The 20,561-nt window shown below is 32.3% G+C and overlaps 1 protein-coding gene across 6 annotated transcripts in view; it reads right to left on the bottom strand.

The window, feature by feature from the left end:
• The window catches only part of LOC141337759 (NACHT, LRR and PYD domains-containing protein 3-like), an 887,345-nt gene that overhangs the window by 671,264 nt on the left and 195,520 nt on the right, over window positions 1–20,561 (bottom strand). For 2 of the 6 annotated variants that reach the window (XM_073843391.1, XM_073843400.1), the window contains 4 exons: window positions 15,635–15,808; window positions 14,883–15,044; window positions 4,438–4,484; window positions 3,563–4,354 (listed from right to left, as the gene is read on the bottom strand). The exons of the other annotated variants lie outside the window; for them this stretch is intronic. In XM_073843391.1, the coding sequence (XP_073699492.1) occupies window positions 3,807–4,354; window positions 4,438–4,484; window positions 14,883–15,044; window positions 15,635–15,808 (931 nt within the window). In that variant the 3' untranslated portion in view covers window positions 3,563–3,806. Of the gene's footprint in view, window positions 1–3,562; window positions 4,355–4,437; window positions 4,485–14,882; window positions 15,045–15,634; window positions 15,809–20,561 lie in introns of those variants that run through there. 6 annotated transcript variants of the gene reach the window in all.

Here is a 20,561-nt window from a genome sequence, read left to right as displayed (position 1 = left end):
TGCCGTCGTGTGTTCTGTGGTGGACGGGGTGTGGAGTGCAGCAGAGGAGAAGAGTCTCAAGAACTCATGGTATCTCAGGACACTGGAATGCATCTGCTGTCTATGAAAGACTGAAGTGCAATGAGGAGATCAGATGCTGGTTCTGCAACAGCTTCTCTGGTGCCAGACAACCTGCCATTGATGCCTTCGACTAAGACCAACAAAGCTGGCAAATTTTTTGCTTGAGTTTTTATTTCTTTTTTATATATATATATATATATATATATATATACTAGCATTTGTATGTTTGAATTTAACCTACAGACAATAAAATTGATCACCACAAAACACATTATAAATGTCTTTACTGTCATTCTTTATCAATTTAATTTGTCTTTGGTGAATAAAAGTATTTTTGAATAGTAATATATTATGGTTCCCACAAAAAAGGGGGAAGCACAACTGTTTTCTATGTTGATAATCAGATATGTTTCTTGAGAAGCAAATCAGCATTTTGGAATGATTTCACTGAAGACAGGAGCTATGATGCTGAAAATTCTAATTGAATCAGAGGTATAAATTATATTTTAAAATGTATTCACATAAAGAACACTTATTATACACTGAAATAATATTTCACAATATCACTGTTTTTAGTGTATTTTGATTTAAAAAAAAAAAAAAAAAACTGCAGGAGATTCTCTTTCAAAAACAACCTTTAAAAATCTTCATTTCCCAAACCTTCATAACCATTCAATTTGAAGATTCAATGCAAGATGTAATATAAAGTTAAGAGGAAGTTTCAATCACAGATACAGATAGAAATTTACCTCATACAGATAATCCAAAATGTCGTCTTGTGCACGTGAAAAAAAAAGAAGTTATAATTCCGTTAAATTACAACGCTGTACTGTTGTTGGGCAACCTCACAACCTGAAGTGAACAAGTCTTCCCATAATGCATTGTAAAAAACAGCAATTTACTGCTATTACAAGCATTTTGCTGATAAATTTTCATGTAAATTTACCGGATTGTTTTTACAGTGTAGCTCATTAATTGTGTATAAAAATATTATATTATTATAAAATGTCCCCAGAATGCCAAATAGCAATCAAAATATTTTATTAAACACAAATATATTACATACATTTTCCTTAAAAAAAAGCACCTAGTGTGACCCGAAAATAAAGAGGCTCAGTTTAATAAATTTTAATGGAAAAATAGCTCTTGAATTATTCATAAAAAATATAAAAGTATCGTAAAATCTCCCCAAAATGCTAAATAATAATCAAAATATATTTAACACAAATATATTACATAAATTTTCCTGAAAAAATAAGATTTTTTTTTTCAAGCACCAGGTGTGACCCGAAAATAAAGAGACTCAGTTTTTTATAGAAAAAAATGTCTAAAAATGTAATGCTATCATGAAATCTCCTCAAAATGCTAAATAATAATCAAAATATATTATTAAACGAAAATATATTACATTGGTTTTCCTAAAAAAAGAGTTAGACTTCAAGCAGCAAGTGTGACCTGAAAATAAAGAGGCTCAGTTTAATTAATTTTAATGGAAAAAAAATGCTCATTAATTTTGTATAAAAATTGTATAATATCATAAAATCTTCACAAAATGCTAAATAATAATCAAAATATTTTATTAAACAAAAATATATTACATAAATTTTCCTTAAAAAAAATTAAAAAAAATAAAATTGATTTCAAGTACCAAATGTGAACCGAAAATAAAGTGGTTCATTTTAATTATTTTTATAGAAAAAAAAAATTATAATATATATATATATATATATATATATATATATATATATATATATGTAATGCTATCATGAAATCTCCTCAAAATGATAAATAATAATATAAATGTAAATTAAAAGATTTTTTTAAATGTAAATTGCTAAATTGTAAAATTGAAATATCCTTAAAATGCTAAATAATAATCAAAATATATTATTAAACGAAAATATATTACACAAATTTTCCTAAAATTAAAAAAAGTTAGATTTCAAGCACCAAGTGTGACCCGAAAATAAAGAGGCTCAGTTTAATTTATTTTAATGGAAAAATAGCTCTTAAATTTTTTATAAAAATTTAATACTATCTTGAAATATCCTCAAAATGCTAAATAATAATCTAAATATATTATTAATCAAAAATATATTACATTGATTTTCTAAAAAAAAAAAAAAAAAAAGTTAGATTTCAAGCAGCAAGTGTGACCCGAAAAATAAAGAGGCTCAGTTTAATTAATTTTGATGGAAATATAGCTCTTAAATTTTTCATAAAACTGAAATACTATCATAAAATATCCTTAAAATGCTAAATAATAATCAAAATATATTATTAATCAAAAATATATTACATTGATATTCCTAAAAAAAAAAAAAAAAGATTTCAAGCAAGTGTGACCCGAAAATAAAGGATAATGGAAAAATAGCTCATTAATTTTTTTCATAAAACTGAAATACTATCATACATGCTAAATAATAATCAAAATATATTATTAAACAATAATATATTACATTTTTTTTCCTAAAAAAAAAAAAAAAAAGGTTAGATTTCAAGCAGCAAGTGTGACCCGAAAAATAAAGAGGCTCAGTTTAATTAATTTTAATGGAAAAATAGCTCTTAAATTTTTAATAAAACTGAAACACTATCATAAAATATCCTCAAAATGCTAAATAATGATCAAAATATATTATTAATCAAAAATATATTACATTGATATTCCTAAAAAACAAACAAACAAACATTTCAAGCACCAAGTGTGACCCAAAAATAAAGAGGCTCAGTTTAATTAATTTTAATGGAAAAATAGCTCTTAAATTTTTAATAAAAATTAAATACTATCTTGAAATATCCTCAAAATGCTAAATAATTATCAAAATATATTATTAATCAAAAATATATTACATTAATTTTCCTTAAAAAAAAAGGTTAGATTTCAAGCACCAAGTGTGACCCGAAAATAAAGAGGCTCAGTTTAATTAATTTTAATGGAAAAAAAGCTCCTAATTTTTTCATAAAACTGAAATACAATCATACAATATCCTTAAATGCTAAATAATAATCAAAATATATTATTAAATAATAATACATAAAATTAATTTTCCAAAAAATAAAGGTTAGATTTCAAGCAGCAAGTGTGACCCGAAAATAAAGAGGCTCAGTTTAATTAATTTTGATGGAAATATAGCTCTTAAATTTTTTCATAAAACTGAAATACTATCATAAAATATCCTTAAATGCTAAATAATAATCAAAATATATTATTAATCAAAAATATATAAAATTAATTTTCCAAAAAAAAAAAAAGTTATATTTCAAGCAGCAAGTGTGACCCGAAAATAAAGAGGCTCAAATTAATAAATTTTAATGGAAAAATAGCTCTTAATTTTTTTAACAGGAATTGAATACTATAATATAATCTCCTCAAAATGCTTAATAATAGTCAAAATATATTATTAAAATATATAACATTGATTTTCTGGAAGGAAAATGTTAAATGTTTGGTCTTCAGTCAGTTTTGATTGAGAAAGTATCTGTGACTCAAAAATGAAGAGAATCAAAGGAAATGTTTTTAATGATTAATGTTCAGTTTCACAGACACTTGTTTCTAGCAGTGCTTTTGAATGTTGCTTTCAAACATCTCACAGTAATAATAATAATAATAATAATAATAATAATAATAACAATAATAATAATAATAATAATAATAATAATATCTTCACATTTCCACAAACACTAGTATTAGTGTGTATTAGTGTGTGATTTGTGTAATGTGTGTGTGTTACAGAGATGTGTGTTATTCAGTTGTGTTTAATGTCACACAGAGACACTGAAGAGTTTGAAGAATAAAGTCTAAATCCAGCGTGTAGTGTGTGAGTGAATGTGTGTGTGAATGTGTGTAAGTGTGTGAGTTTGTGTTTGTCAGAGACGCTGTAGAAGGACAGAGTGCCGTTCGACTCGTCCAGATACACTCCTACTCTCTTACAGGAGCCTGAACCAGCAGATATATCAGTGGACTTATTATTGTGACGGACAGTGAATCCGTGATCAGAGCATTCAAGACTCCAGGAGTTCACATTAGATCCAAACCAACTGTCATTACTCACTCCTTTCCTCTTGATTTCTTTATATGACACTGATATATAAACATCATCTCCACTCCATTCAGTCTCCCAGTAACAGCGTCCAGTCAGACTCTCAACACACAGAACCTGCTCCCACACATCAAATCTGTCTGGATGATCAGGATATGACTGTGTCTGACCCACATTTGTCACCTTTCTGTTGTCGTCAGACAGAGCGAGGTCTTCGTTTGCTGTGTTTGTATCCAGTGTGAGATCACAGGCATCTGAACACAAGACACACATTACAAGAGACACATTTACAACTAAACAACAAACAAGAAAACTGTGAGTCTGTTTGTGGACTTACATCTTTGAGGACCTGCTCTGATCCTGAACTCTCCTCCATGATCCACACTAGAAAACACACACAGAGACATTCATCTCATAATAATAATGATAATAATAATAATAAATAAATAATAAATATAAATAAATAAAATAATAATTATATTAATAATATAATCCACACAGATGAGTTCTTGTCCTGCTTTAACTTTTGCACATTCTAGTTTTGTTCTTCTAATGCTAGTAACATGCGAATAACATGCTAGTAACACCTAGCGACTGCATAGCAACATCCTAGCAACCATCCCAGGTACCTTAGCAACCACATAGCAACACCCTAGCAGCCACTCTAGGTATCCTAGCAACAGCTCAGCAACATGTAACATGCTACTAACTTGCTAATCATGCTAGTAACATGCTACTAACTTGCTAATCATGCTAGTAACATGCTACTAACTTGCTAATCATGCTAGTAACATGCTACTAACTTGCTAATCATGCTAGTAACATGCTAGTAACCTGCTAATCATGCTAGTAACATTCTACTAACTTGTTAATCATGCTAGTAACATGCTACTAACTTGCTAATCATGTTAGTAACATGCTAGTAACTTGCTAATAATGCTAGTAACATACTACTAACTTGGTAATCATGCTAGTAACATGCTACTAACTTTATAATAATGCTAGTAACATGCTACTACCTTGCTAATCATGTTAGTAACATGCTAGTAACTTGCTAATAATGCTAGTAACATACTACTAACTTGGTAATCATGCTAGTAACATGATACTAACTTTGTAATAATGCTAGTAACATGCTACTAACTTGCTAATCATGCTAGTAACATACTACTAACTTGGTAATCATGCTAGTAACATGCTACTAACTTTAAAATAATGCTAGTAACATGCTACTAACTTACTAATCATGCTTACAACATGCTAGGAACTTGCTAATCATGCTAGTAACAATCTTCTGAAATATGCTAGTGACATGATAAAGTGTTCACATCATGCTAATAGACAGTAACACACACAGATAAACATTCAGGAGCACACAAACTTGTTGTGCACAACTATTATTTTATTAATAACATACTGTCACTACTTAATAGTTACATTATATTTCTTAGAAAAGACATGGCAATGTCACTGTTTTTAAAGTAATTAAAGGGATATTTCACCCAATAATAAAAATTGGCTGTTATTTTACTCACACTCAGGTCATCCAAGATGTAAGTGAATTTTCTCTTCAGTAAAACAGTAAAGAAGATTTTTAGCTGAAACCAAGGTTTGGTCTGCAGACTTGCACCTGCGCTTCCTCTGCAATTGACGTCACAATCGTCGCTTGCATAGAGTGGTTATAGATATGATGTCAGAACCCAGAAGACTAATTCACTGCTGGTTCCTTCAATATTTTTCTTTATAATGGTGTTTTTCAATTTCAAAAGTTTACATCCCCCTTTCAGAACCTTACAAATGTTAATTATTTTAACAAAATAAGAGGGATCATACAAAATGCATGTTTTTTTTTTTTTTTGTTTAGTACTGACCTGGATAAGATATTTCACGTAAAGGATGTATACATATAGTCCACAAGAGAAAATAATAGTTGCATTTATAAAAACAACCCTGTTCAAAAGTTTACATCCCCTTGATTCTTAATACTGTGTTGTTACCTGAATAATCCAGTTTTGTTTTTGTTTTTTTAGCAACACTTCCCAAGTACCTTAGCAACCACATAACATAATCCTTGCAACCCAGAGCCGTTTAGAAACAGAGTTGCGACACTCCCATAGGCTTCCATAGGAACTGAGGAATGTGGAAGTAAAGCGTCTCATGGAGCGGCCAATAGTTCCAAACAACCAATAGTTCCTGCATTGAAACCCATTCATTTCAGCGCTTCTCAAGCACAGTCGCTGGTAAATTGAAGAAATTACATATTTTTTTACATTTTAACGCATCAGCTGACCCCTCGAAAAACTGGCCAGTAGTGGTATTTTATGAAGCATGTTATAGTTAATGTTTATCGTTAGATAATATACAGTCATGTATTTACAGTTATGTAATTGCAGTTAAATAAAATGAGAAACACCGAAATAGCGACCATAGCCAGATACTAGTTTATTCATATTTTTAAGCTTTTAGTCTTTCTGCAATCTTTCTCTCTCTTGAATGAGTTTCAGTAAAGACTGCATTCAAGAAATACTATAAAAAATTATGCTGAATGCAATTGGTTGCCTTGTGTTTTTTAAACACTATTTTCATCTTTTCTGTTGTCAAATGCCATATTTGCTTACTTTTTATAATATTCACTTATGTTGTATAATTTAATATCATAAAATAAAACAAGTAAATTACTTTTTTTTATTTAACATTAAATCAGTTAAATCGAAACATATAAAAAAATTAGTGTTTGATCATGTCCAAATACACATTCAAATGTATTTAACCTTAAATATTACACTAACTGTAATATAAATACTATATTAGAAAATGTATCTTTTAAATGGTCAGAATCATTATTGCATATTATTTAGTACAAAAAACTCTAAATATTAACTTAATAGAACTGAACTATATATTACAATTATTTAATTGAATAAAAGTTACAGCCAAAGAGTATGAGTATTTGACTGCCAAAGAGTATGAGAACATATTAATTATGTAAGGGATAATCAACGGTTTGCCGTGCGTTAAAGGATTTTAAATGCACGATGTGGAGGCTAATAATTATCTTATTATCTTAGCATATCCCGTTTATTCCATGGTCATTTGCGAAGTTATAGACAAATTAAAACTAGGATTGATATTTGCAACGCAAAATTTGACTGAATGGATAAAAAAGACGGTTATTTTCGTCAGTTATGACACGCAGCTCTAGCATTCTGCCCACTTGAAATCAGACTCAGAGATAAATAGTCCAGGATAATCACATTTATTTGAATGAAATATAGCATTTGTTTCAGTAAATTATCGATCGACCAAGAGAGAGTGTGAAGGCAAGAGAGATGACAGTTGTCTGTGTGTGTGTGTGTGTGTGTGTGTGTGTGTGTGTGTGTGTGTATATGTGCGTACAGGGATGTACTGGCCATCGGGAGCACCGGGACATTCCCGGTGGGCCGGTGGAGTAGTGGGCTGATCGCCGAAGAGAGAGACGGCACTATTTTACATTACAGTGCATTCGAAACTGCAAAAAGCAAACAACCCAAAAGTGTATTTTTTAATAAGTGCCATTTTGCGCTCTCGTGAATCATCTCATGACTAAGTGTAGACGCCATGTAAATACAAGATTCAATGTGTAGTTTAGAGAGCTTTATTAATTATAACGGAACTTTGTGAGATCTCTATGAACTAAGATTGGTGACGCTTTTAGTCATAATAAAGGGAGCGCGCTTTGCACTTTCCAGGCTATAATCCATTCAGAATTTGTATGAAACTTTTGTTTTTCGGACACATACATGCTACTACAGTATGTTTTGGGAATGACATCTGCATATTTATGCTGGGTTCATTCTCGAAGTAGCGGTGAAACAATGGACGGGACAAAAATATATTTTTCCTCCTTTTTTTAACGAACAGCGCCAAGCGGAAGACTGATCATTGTCTGTTTGATCAGTTTGCCCTCTCAAATCATCACGACTTGTCTAAAATAAATTCTATAGATATAAAACAGTTAAAGTTGTAAAACAATGTTAGTTTAAACGTTAAAGTAAAATGTTTGTGCAGAAATTGGAAGCTAAAGCCGCTTTGCAGGACATCAAGGCGCCAGCGCAACCACTTGCATTATTTTCAGTGGAAGCAATTTAAAATTATCCATAATTTTTGCTCACAAAGGTACGAGTAATCAAAAAGAGTTACAGCGTTTTTATAAAATAAAGAAAACAAAAATGATGCGCTTTCTTCCGTCTCATTCTTGAACAGGAGCGCTTAACAAAAATAAAGGGAAATGCATGCTTCACAGACATGATAAATATATCTATAGAAAGCTTTAAATTATTACTTAACAAAATAAAACACATCGAAAACAAAAGCTCTTTCATTATGTAATCCGTAAAGATTAATTTCTCTCTAAAGGCGCGTCCAAAAAAAAAAAAAAGGTCTTTGCGACACTGACTCAGAATACACTACTTTATTAATAAATAATTCAGATTTGTCCTTACTCTTTCCCAGACACATTTATTGTTATTTACTTTTGCCCGTGCTTTGTGGCAAGTTTCAGCCTATTGCTTGTGCTTGAACGTGAATCTTTTCCAGCATAGTTCTAATTAATTTTAATTTAAGTAAAATATTAATTCAATAAGAGCCTGATTAAAGATCAATATCAGTGTCTAAAATAAGATGTTTGTTTCACTGTTTACAAATGTGACCCTGGACCACAAAACCAGTCGTAAGTCGCTGGGGTATATTTGTAGCAATAGCCAAAAATACATTGTATGGGTCAAAATTATTGATTTTTCTTTTATGTCAAAAATCATTAGGAAATTAAGTAAAGATCATGTTACATTAAGATTTTTTGTAAAATTCCTACTGTAAACCTATCAAAATGTAATTTTTGATTAGTAATATGCATTGTTAAGAACTTAATTTGGACAACTTTAAAGGTGATTTTCTCAGTATTTTGATTTTTTTGCACCCTTAGATTCCAGATTTTCAAATAGATGTATCTCGGCCAAATATTGTCCTATCCTAACAAACCATACATCAATAGAAAGCTTATTTATTGAGCTTTCATGTGATGTATATATCTCAGTTTTGTAAAATTTAACCTTATGACTGGTTTTGTGGTCCAGGGTCACAAATATTAAAGTACTGATATTTTACCCCAAAATGAAAATTGTCATAATCTACTCACTATCACTTAATTCTGTGGAAAATAAAAGAAGATAATTTGATAAATTCAGTAATGTATGTCTATACAGTAGAAATTATAACCAGATATGTTTGGTTACATTCTACAAAATATCTTTTGTGTTTCACAGAAGAAAGTAAGTCGAACAGTTTTGGAACGAGAAAATTATTTTTTATTACAGAAAGATTTTTTTTACAGAATTTATTAGCAATAAATTTTTAAGTTTATAAATTTGAATTCTGCAGTATATAGGACAAATGGTTCCGCAATATATATATATTGTTGTTGTTGTTGTTTCTGTTGCCTGCCGAATATACTAAAGTAATTATTTCCAAATTCTCCATTCAATAATAATACTCTAATAAATCGTAATCCTGTCTTGACTGACAACGCAATTCGCCACGCGGACGCTCCACCCATCCGCGCGTCCGCCAAAAGAATGCAAGACTCGAGAATGGAGCGCCCAGGTGGAGCAGAGGGTCGAAACTGTACTGTTTAGTACTTCATTTACAGGTCAGATACATCTGTAAATAGACTATTGTAGTTTTGTTTTCTTAGTTAAGCATTAAACTGCTTGCAAATATTATCAATAGCAGCCAGTTTGCTGCAAAATTAACAAAATGGCATAATTTTGTAAAGAGTAGGAATTTAGCATACAAATATTCACATTGTTTTATAACACGTTTAGAGGGAGCTAAGGCTAACAACAATACAACCCTTACAAAAATTAACCATGTTTTCACTAAAAACCAAAAACCATTGTTACTATATTTAAACTATGGTAACCACAAATTAAAAAAAGGTTTTGCTACACTTTATGGTATTTGTAGTAAAACTCTGGTTATACAAATTGTAATCAAAATGCCAAAAAAAAACTAAAAAAAAAACACGGTTACTACTATACTTTAACCATAGGCCTAATTGAGCCATGGTTAATTTTCCTAAGGACAAAACATGACCCATGATAATGCAAAAAAAAAAAAAAAAAAAAAAAATTCAATATTAGGATTTTACTAAAGATATATTCAAGATGTAGCTATTATTGTAGGCTAACAGTTTTGACATTTGGGCAAGATAAAACAATAGCTCATGGTCCTAATGTAATACTTACATTTTTATAAAAAGGTAACTGGAAGATCAAGAGATAATCTTTAATTATTTTGCGTGGCACCAGCCAATGGATTATACTTTTTATGTGATAATAATAATTGTTTTACAAAAAAAATAATATTGTCCATGGTTTCAGAATTTGTTGTGGGTTTTTGGGATGGCCTGGATGAGTGTGAGATTTCCCGGCCTGAAATTTTGTCCCAGTCCGCCCCTGTGTGCGTACCTGCCTGCTTACTGTGCGTCTCTCTCTACAAACAACGATTCATTCAAAAACAGCATCTTTACCGCCCCGTTGCTGAGGAATATAATGTAGCGATCTAGTATCTAGGCTATTTTAATAAGGATCGCAGGCAAGCGCTGACAAGAAGTTTTTGTATGTGCGCAGCACAATGCGATCTCCTCTCCCCTCTCTCTCTCTCTCTCTCTCTCTCTCTCTCTCTCTCTGTGCTTTTGCGTGCATCAATTAAAGCAGCGCATTAATATTGAACGGTGATTAAACTGACTTGGAACTACCTGTGCAGTAAACGGTTTTACTGCATACCTGCCAGCCAATCAGAATCCAGTATCCAGACATTCCATGGAATAAGTCTCTTTATCACTCCCCAGAATAAAATGCGATTGTTAAGCTTATTCAGAGTAGTTGTCAATACACAATCAATGCAGATTATGTGTTAATAATTGCTTGCAATTGCTGCAAATATAGTAAAACTGCTGTCTATCCTACTTCAACCCATTCAAACACATTGACAGCGTTGTTTGGAACTATTGAGAGCTCCATGAACCATGTGACCGAAAATTTGGGTGTGTATTCACTACTGTGTGTGTGCACTTCGGTTATGGGTTAAATGCAGAGCACAAATTCCTAGTATGGGTCACCATACATGGCCTCACTTCACCTCCTTTCCTTTCCTCACTGATGCATTAAGAGCCAGGGGTGAAACTTTTGACCTCAAATGTAAAGCCTGTGATAAACAACTTGACAAGACTTAAAGGTCCCATATTGTACACATTTCTGGAGGTTTATTTTAGTTGTTGATGTCCTTAGGAATATATATTTGCGGTATAAGTTCCAAAATCCATCTCAATATATTTTTACAGCTCCTTTTTTAGGAGCTCTGTCAAAAACAGGTCGATTTTGGCCCGTGTAATTAATATTCATGAGCCTCTCTTCTGATTGGCCTGTTGTTTTCTGAGTGACGCACAGCCAGGCCACTCACAGGTAACTACGGTCACGTATCTTTCTAGCCGAACCCAGAGCAATAGAGAGCCTAGCCTGCTGATACTCAACAGGATATTTCAGAATGATCATTAATGTTTTTTCTTTTTCAAACACCGAATGCAGTAAGCTACATAACTGTTGCTTTAGTAAAGCCCCTTTCACAATGCGCGCTGATTCCGGAAAATTACGGGAACGGGCGCTGTGTGAACAAAAGCCTAAACCATAAACCATAAAGGCAGTGTTGTAGTGATGATGAATGTCACCCTGCGACTCTTCACGACAAAAAAATACGTACAAAGTGGAATGAAGCGGCGATCGGGCAGAGCCAACTCCTCACTATCAACGCTGAAGCACAGTTTGTTCAGGTTACTTTCAGTTTAGTGAAACGTACGCATTACATCTCACATCCAAACGTCACATGTCTTTATGGGTCGTTACACACAGATTTCGGAAAACAACTGTGAATGAACCAAATTAAACAATTACGGAACAAATCATGGGACACATTATGCGTGTATTTACCGGAATCGCTGTGTGAAAGAGGCTGAAGTTGACGTGCCACTGGTCTCTTATATTAACATTGTTCTGAAGCCTGTGCAATGATGTAGTTTCGACATCTATCGACTGAATGGGGTTTTCTAGATTAGTTTCCGTGTTGTTGTTGCTTAGCAATGTTATGGACCCGATGTTGTCTGGGTTTGACAAAAGGAGGGTGGGACGGTGGTTGGTGCTCGGGGTGGTGACTGAAGGCGGTGACTGAGTCGATCGGACGTCACATCGTTACGGAAGTCACAGCGGCTCGTGAAAATGAACAGCTACTTTAAGCAGGCTGTGTGCAGTTTACTGTGGATTGACTGTTTTGAAACTCATATGGTAGTTACATAGCCCCTAGACCTCAGTTATCATGGAAAAAGCCAGGAAATTTCGATTTTGACAATATGGGACCTTTAAAAGGTAAACTGCACACACTCATACTGAAAGCACAAATTTTGACGTAGTTATTAAAAAAAACAAAAAAAAAAAACGTTTCTATTAACTAGATAGTAACTAGATAAAGTCCAGCAAACATGACAATAATAAAAATCATACATGTCATTAATGTTTTTTTTTTCTTTAGTGTGTGGATCCTGATTATCTTGTAGTGTGTGTCCTGCTAAAGACAGTTTGGGATGTGAGTGTGTGCAGTTCATGCTGTAGAACAACATGACTTTCCTACTGTATATTAAATATGAAATACAATTTATATTATAAGTACAATTGAAAAAGGGATCAATTATGGTTTTAGATATACTATTTTAATTGTTTTACAATTCAAATCGTAAAAGGTATTTTTTTGGAATTTGCTTTTTGGAAATTTCTAATCCAGTAAGGTTTGTAAGAATAGTTGGAACTGCTTTGGAAGTGTTATAAAGTTTTGTTGTTATTTTTGATGTTGTATAATTGTTATGTTTATCTGTTGCCATTTTTTGTGACCCTGGACCACAAAACCAGTGATTTTATTTTTTTAAATTGAGATTTAGCTTTTCATTGATCTATGGTTTGTTAGGTAAGGACAATATTTAGCCAAGATCCAAGTATTTGAAAATCTGTAATCTGAGGGTGCAAAAAAAAAAAAAATAATAATAATAATAATATTGAGAAAATTGACTTTAAATTTGTCCAAATTAAGTTCTTAACAAAGCATATTACTATTCAAAAAATTAGGTTTTGATATATTTACAGTAGGAAATTTGCAAAATATCTTCATGTAATATGATCTTTTCTTAATATCCTAATGTTTTTTTTTTTTTTGCATAATAGAAAAATCAATAATTTTGACAGATACAATGTATTTTTTGCTATTGCTACAAATATACCTGTGCTACTTAAGATGCATTACATTTTATTTGGTAAGTATACACATTGTTAATTGCTCTAAAAAGTCTTCTTGTGAAATATATATATATATATATATAGGATATATAAAAATTAAGTTATATAATCAGCATGCATTTTTTTATTACCTGACCCACCCGACCCGCGGATTATCCAGAGCGCCCGCGGATATAACCACCATCCGCGCATCACTACTACACTATCTATAAAGATCAGTGGGTCTACAGTGTTTTCAAAAGTGTCCGTTTTCGAGGGTTGAAATCGACGGAGTAGTGTAAATGACATGCGCAACGTTAACCATATAGCAAAAGTTATAAGTTTTAAAACTTATAGTTTTATTGGCTTAAAGCACTCCGCGTGAAACCATGCATGGACTTATGTTTTGCCTCCTAAATGCCACAAAGCATTCCAAGATCAAGACAGTAAAGGCTTATGTTATGCCTGAGCTGTAGATTTTGAAACTTTTAGTTTTGAAAGTTAAGTTGCAAGACTTAAAGGCAGTGTTTTTGTATTACTAGTAATAATTAATTTTATTGTATACCTTAGCTTTGATAATTAAAAAAATGCTTTATTTTAAACCCAGTCAACTTTGTTATTGTTCACAGTACAATCACAGACAGTAAAAAAGGGTTAATAACTTAATGCTTGTTTTTGATTGAAAATGTTGTTGCATACTATGCATTTAAGAAAAATGATTTTAAGAAACCTTTCTTATTTTCTCTTTGATGTTTAAAATTGCTCTTTAATTAAGCAAAAATATGGTTTATCCAATTACTCGACGGAATTTTCGGCAGAATACTCGATCACTAAAATATTCGATAGCTACAGCCCTATTGCCAACCATTCTGTGCAATCCACAATTATTCCATATTTTAAGGCATCAAAAAAGCAATCAGTATGAAAGCCATACAGAAGGCATTTTGTCCTGTATTTAAGGCATATGGCTTATGAGCACCTAGACCACAAAAATAAAATTTTCTAAAGTGGGAATTAATCACTTGGACATGTCATTGTTTGATTTTCGAACATAGCAATTTGAGAAAGGCTTTAAGCCCAAGCAGAATCCTCTGCCGGCTGGTCGTGCTTGCTTCACACAGTGAGTGCTTACAGCAATTCCCTTCACTGTTTCAGTTTTGGCAGATGCAAACGACATAATTATTTTTAATTAATTCAACATGCAGCAACATGTAAGAACACATCTAGTTGAAAGAAGATGTGATCAATCAATCTTATTTTCCTTTTCTGAAGTTGGCAACCCTACCCTAATATGGAAGTACTTCTGATGGCTACATAGGTCCACGTAATGCCTTACAACAACCCTTACCTTTTATTTTTGTTTTTATTGTTGCTTATTGCTTTATTCTCTAACAGTTGCAGAAGAGAGGATGATTGTTTCTGCTCAACTTACTTGAGTTTGTCCAGATGTTTAAGTGTATCTGAGAGCAACTTTGCCCCTGATTCTCCTGGGTGATTGTAGCTCAGGTCCAGCTCTCTCAGGTGTGAGGGGTTTGAACTCAGAGCTGATGCCAGAGCAGCACAACCTTCTGCTGTCACCAAACAGCCAGATAATCTACAACAACAGCCCAAATGTGAATGTAATAAAAAGATATACAATATATAATACAAGTATCCTAGCAAGCACAGTCTTAAATGAGTTAAAATGTACTAAAGTGAATCTAATTAGATATCAGATCTGCGAGAAGTTTTAAAGTTATTTAAAAGTTTATTTAAACACTGTTGTGTGTGAACAAATGAAAACCGAACAGTGTAATTTAACACTGGGGATTTTGATGTGTTGACACTTTTGATGGTGGACAGGACTCATCATAGGCATATTTGATTACACAGGAGAGTGTGAATATTTGTTTTCAATTTAAATTGGTGCATATTAAAATAGAAGTCCACGGAGACCAAGATGGAAAAGAGCACACCATTTTTGTTTTCTTTATTTTACTAAAGCATAACATTTTGTTGTTGTGGGTGTATGCAAATAAAAGTAGATCCACAGTTTGGAATAATATTTTACTAATAACCCTTCAACCAAAAATTATAAGTATTTTACATTTTTCTGCTGTTATCATGAACAAATGCAACTGTACGGGCTAGCACATTTTCCAGCCTCAAAGGGTTAACACGAACAAATCAATGTGAAAGCCAAACCTCAGTATGTTGAGTCGACAGTTTGGACTCCTCAGTCCAGTACAGAGTAGCTTCACTCCTGAATCCTTTAGGTCATTGTTACTCAGGTCCAGCTCTCTCAGTGGGGAGTTTGATGATTGTAGAGCTGAAGCCACAATTTCACAGTGCTGATCAGTGAGATTACAGGACATTAAGCTGAAAAAACAACAACAACTGTGGTTAAATAGCATGAAGGTGTGATGTCTTGATTTATTAACCCTTTCACTGGTGAGTTTAAAATATTTTAGCCGACCCCCCAGAGTGAGTTTTTTTAAGTGACCGTTATTTTAGAATGTTTCCCCTTATTGTTTCCATGGCGAAGCTTGTCACGTTACACAATGCAGACACAATAACACTGTATTACAGCCAGTTTGCTTTTATTTTATTTTTCCTTGATGATTCAAAATATTCACCCACTTGCTTACCATGTCATGAACTATCTGATATTCTGATTCACAAATATGTGTGAATAAGTGTGTTTTGCCGTTTAAAATTTAAATGATTTTGCCGTTTCCAATTTAAATGATCTGAATCGTGATCTATAATGTGAGATGGGCACCGCCATGTTTGTTCGCTGCCGTTCAGAGATTCCTGTCAGTCTGTATTTTTAGCACTTAAATTCATCAGTTTCTTCCGAAATAGATGCAAATAAGTGGCTGGTGAACTGGAAGAAAATTAGAGTGAACTTTTCAGTTACTTTCACTATGTGTGTGATATGAATAAAACGCATCGGTAAATTTTATTTGAATGCATTGCTATTTGCTGCTTCCATTGACATCTCTGTGTGTTTTACACACACTGTCTTGTTTTACTACAACTTATGTGTATTTAAATGTCTGAAACCTAAAATAAGTGGTTAAAAACAGTGCATTGTTGTGAGTATATGACAAGCACAGAGTTTGTTCGTCTCTGGCTCAGCGCCAGCCAACGTACGAAAGAATGAACTGAATTTGGCAGCTGCGGGACTTCACCGAACGTCCTAAATACCATATTTGGGACAGTACTCCCAGGGTCACAGAAATTAGAATGTTTAATTAATTCAGCTTAGACTATGAGTGCTTAAATTAATTAGATTAAAATGTAAATTTTGGTATTGTAACACCATTTATTTTTTTGTTAATGTACATTTAAATATGTCTATCATTTATCATTTATTTGGGTGTGTATGAAATATGATACTCAACAAAGAAACACATGCACATGTATGCATATGTATTTTTTCTTGAGTTATCATATTCATACATCAGGCTTAATATGGATCATATATGCAATTTATTGCAAATAAATGATAATCAAGAGATGGACAAATAAATGTTCCCAAAAAGTCTGCTGTGTCTCATTTAAAAAAAAAACAAACAAAAAAAAATTTTTAATTAAAAATGGTGTATGAATAATCAAGTTACTCAAGTAAAAAAATCAAGTAAATCAAGTAAAGGACTTTGAGGTGAGAGGGCATAAAGTGGATTGTGTACAAGTTTTTCAGCAATGTTTTGGTCATATTGATAATTTATAGGCACTAGAAATTAGCATATTGAATATGATACAGTATACAGGCTATTTTCATAAATAGGCATTATATTTATTGTTCAACAGAATTTTACAAAGACTGTTCAGTTTACATTATGAATAAATGTTTTTAAATTGTTGGCTAAAATGTTGCAATATGCATTGCCAGCATTCTGTTTTCAGTTAATTTACTCCCAAAGGGGCAACGTATCCTGGGGAATACTTACATTAAAAATAAATAAATCAATAAAATCATTAAATAGTATTATTTGTGTCCTAAGAAGATGGAAAATAGCAGTAAATTAATTTTCTGATCTCTATTTATGAGCTTACCCTTTTTAAGGTTATATCAAGAAAGAAATATGTGACTTATTTAAAGGTCATACTTTATGAGATTTATGTGTATGATGCTTCAAAGATTTTGTTTCTTTTCTCATTTATACAGAATTTTATTGTGGGAAGTCTTATTAGCTGAGTCTTATTACATTTATATTATATATTTTTAAGAGGGCAAAGCACAAAGTCAGTCTCTTGTCTCTTATCTTCATGTTTTCTTCAAGCTTGATGCGTCGCCATGGAAACAATAAGGACGAACGTTCTGAAATAACAGTCGCTTAAAAAAACACTCACTCTCGGGGGTCCACTAGAATATTTTAAACTCACCACTGAAAGGGTTAAATTGTTTTTTTGTTTTTGCAACGAATTACTACGTGACTAGTGTGCAATATTTTGGTGCGTGATACATTTTTAGAATGACGAATACAAAAAAATATATAAAAAATAAATAAAATAAATTCTAACTCAGTGTGCAAGGGTCTGGCGTAACAGCTGTCCTTGCGTCCAGTTTGATTGTCTTTTACGTTTAAATGCATTCAGCAATGATCATTCTACTGTTAGTAAAAGGATATTCATATATCCAGAAATTGTTTACGAGAAGCATACATTTAAGAGGCTGACAATTAGCTGAACATTTAGTTGTTTATTGAGTGACACAAAGCCTGCATTTTAAAAGCTTTATTTTTAAACACACATTTTTATATTAAAACCTTTATTTGAATTTGGCAAAATAATATCGTGCTCTTCAATATTTTTTATTAAATAAAAATAAATCTCTGACAGAAACCCCTTCCCTATCAGCCAATCACAGTGTGCATAGTTAGTTGGTATGCTGACATCATCCATAACAACGAGGTCAACCTTACCCTTAGCTTAAGACTTCTCTCTATTCCTTAGTAAAAGTTTGTCTCAGCAGCTTTGTGAATAGGTTTTAAGAGAAAACTCTTAGCTAAAAACTTTTACTGCTATTTAGGAGAACTCTTAGTGCTAAGATAAAATGTTTTGTGAATACGGGCCCTGGAATCACATGAAGAAACACAACAAACTGAGACAGACTAACTCCAGAAGAACTGTGGCAACATCTCCAAGATGCTTCAAGAGACCTGTCTACAAAGCTACCTGAAAAACTATGCGCAAGTGTACCTAGGGCGAAAGCTGCTTTAAACTCAAAGGATGGTCACACCAAATGTTGATTTTATTTAGTTAATAGAAGTAAATTGATAAAGAAACTCTATTTATGACATTATTTTTGACAGCATCCTCATTTTATACACAAGAGGCTAAAACTTTTAACAGTACTGTAGCTTTGCAGATAGGTCTCTTAAAGCATCTTGGAGACATTGCCACAGTTCTTCTGGATTTAGTCTGTCTCAGTTTGTTGTGTTTCTTCATGTCATTCCAGACAAACTGTGTGATGACGAGATCAGATCTCTGTGTGGAGTATTGGATGTTGTCAGACTCTTTGTGCAAACAAAAATCTCTCCGGATTTGTACAATTAATGGCAAAATTAACGAATTGCTGTAAAAATTACAACAATATTTCTTATAATACAACATATTGCTGTAAACCGCAATGCATTATGGTAAATTTCAAATCTAAAGTGCTGATCAGTACACTTTCTCGTGATTATTTTATGATGTAAAACAAATCTGCACAGGCAGCCATCTGTTAACACAGGCGCCGAAATAAAACGCGTATTTAGGGCTCGTGATTCACGGTCAGCCGCTCACGGAGGATGTGTGTGTCACGTAAACTATTAACTGTGCTGTTAAAGCGGTTAACATAAGCAGTGAGATGTACTAGGACCTTTGTTAACATGCTTATTTGCTTAATGGTTGAATGTAAGGTTAATGCTGTTTGCTAACTTTGATTTGAAGAATGCGTTAATCCAGCCCATTGTCCTGTCTGACCTGTTCGCAGCATATTACATATTCTTGACAGGAGGAGACAGACGGAGCTTTGGAGTTCATTCAAAGGTAATAGTCACTTGCTAACAATCTTGAGTACCTGCATTTAACTTGTAGATATGATAGAATATGTTTCTCAACTCAAGAAGAGAGACGTTTTTTTTTTTTTTAGAGAGAGAATAATTCAGATGTACAAAAAGAAAAACTTCTTTTATCCTTTATCTAAACTAGCATTCAAAAGTTTGTGATCAGTAGGTTTTATGTTTTGAAATAAGTATCTTCTGCTCATCAAGGCTGCATTTAATTGATCAAAAATACAGAAAAAAGTATAATGTGAAATATTATTAAAATGTAAAATGTTTTATCCATTTTAATATGCTTAAAAATGTAATTTATTTCTGAATTTTCAGCATCAATACTCTAGTCTTCTAATTACTCCAGTGTCACATGATCCTTTAGAAATTATTGTATATGCTGATTTATTATCAATGTTAGAAGCAATTGTGCTACTTAATATTTTTAATAACCTGTGATACTTTTTTCAAGATTCTTTCATGGATTTTTTTTTTTTTTTTTTTTTACTTATATCCATCCAACAAGAATTTTACATCGAAATGGATTGTAAAGACTTATATTTTTAGATAAAATGTATCTTTTGAATAACTGCTGTTCTTTGAAACTTATTCATCAAAGAATCCTGAAAAAGTATCACAGGCTCTAAAACATACACTGACAACATTGACAATAACACTGACAATAAATCAGGATATTGATAATAAATGAGAATGATTTCTGAAAGATCATGTAACACTGGTGTAATGATACTGAACATTCAGCTTTGCAAAACTTGTAATAACTTGTAAAAATTGAAATAAATTTTCACAATTTTAGTGTTTTACTGTTTAATATCATACTGATCTAACTGTAACAATCATCACTCTCTCTGCCTTTGACTGTATCTGTCATCCCTCTGTCTGTGTCTGACTGTATCATTGTAAAATATCTAATGTATTGCCCTTTTTGTTCTTTTCTATATTTTTAGCCACTCTTTGCATCCTGGGATGGAACAGCATCTGGAGCTGAACTGTTCTCCTTTTTTGATCAGAAGTTTGTTGGACTCACTTGAGGCCTTGTTGTTTGGTAATAAATGTTTCAATAA

This window comes from Garra rufa, chromosome 1 (assembly GCF_049309525.1).
Source record: "Garra rufa chromosome 1, GarRuf1.0, whole genome shotgun sequence".
In the NCBI taxonomy this organism is placed as follows: Eukaryota; Metazoa; Chordata; class Actinopteri; order Cypriniformes; family Cyprinidae; genus Garra; species Garra rufa.
Note: the sequence above shows the minus strand (reverse complement) of the source record. Positions and strands in the feature narration are given on the sequence as shown.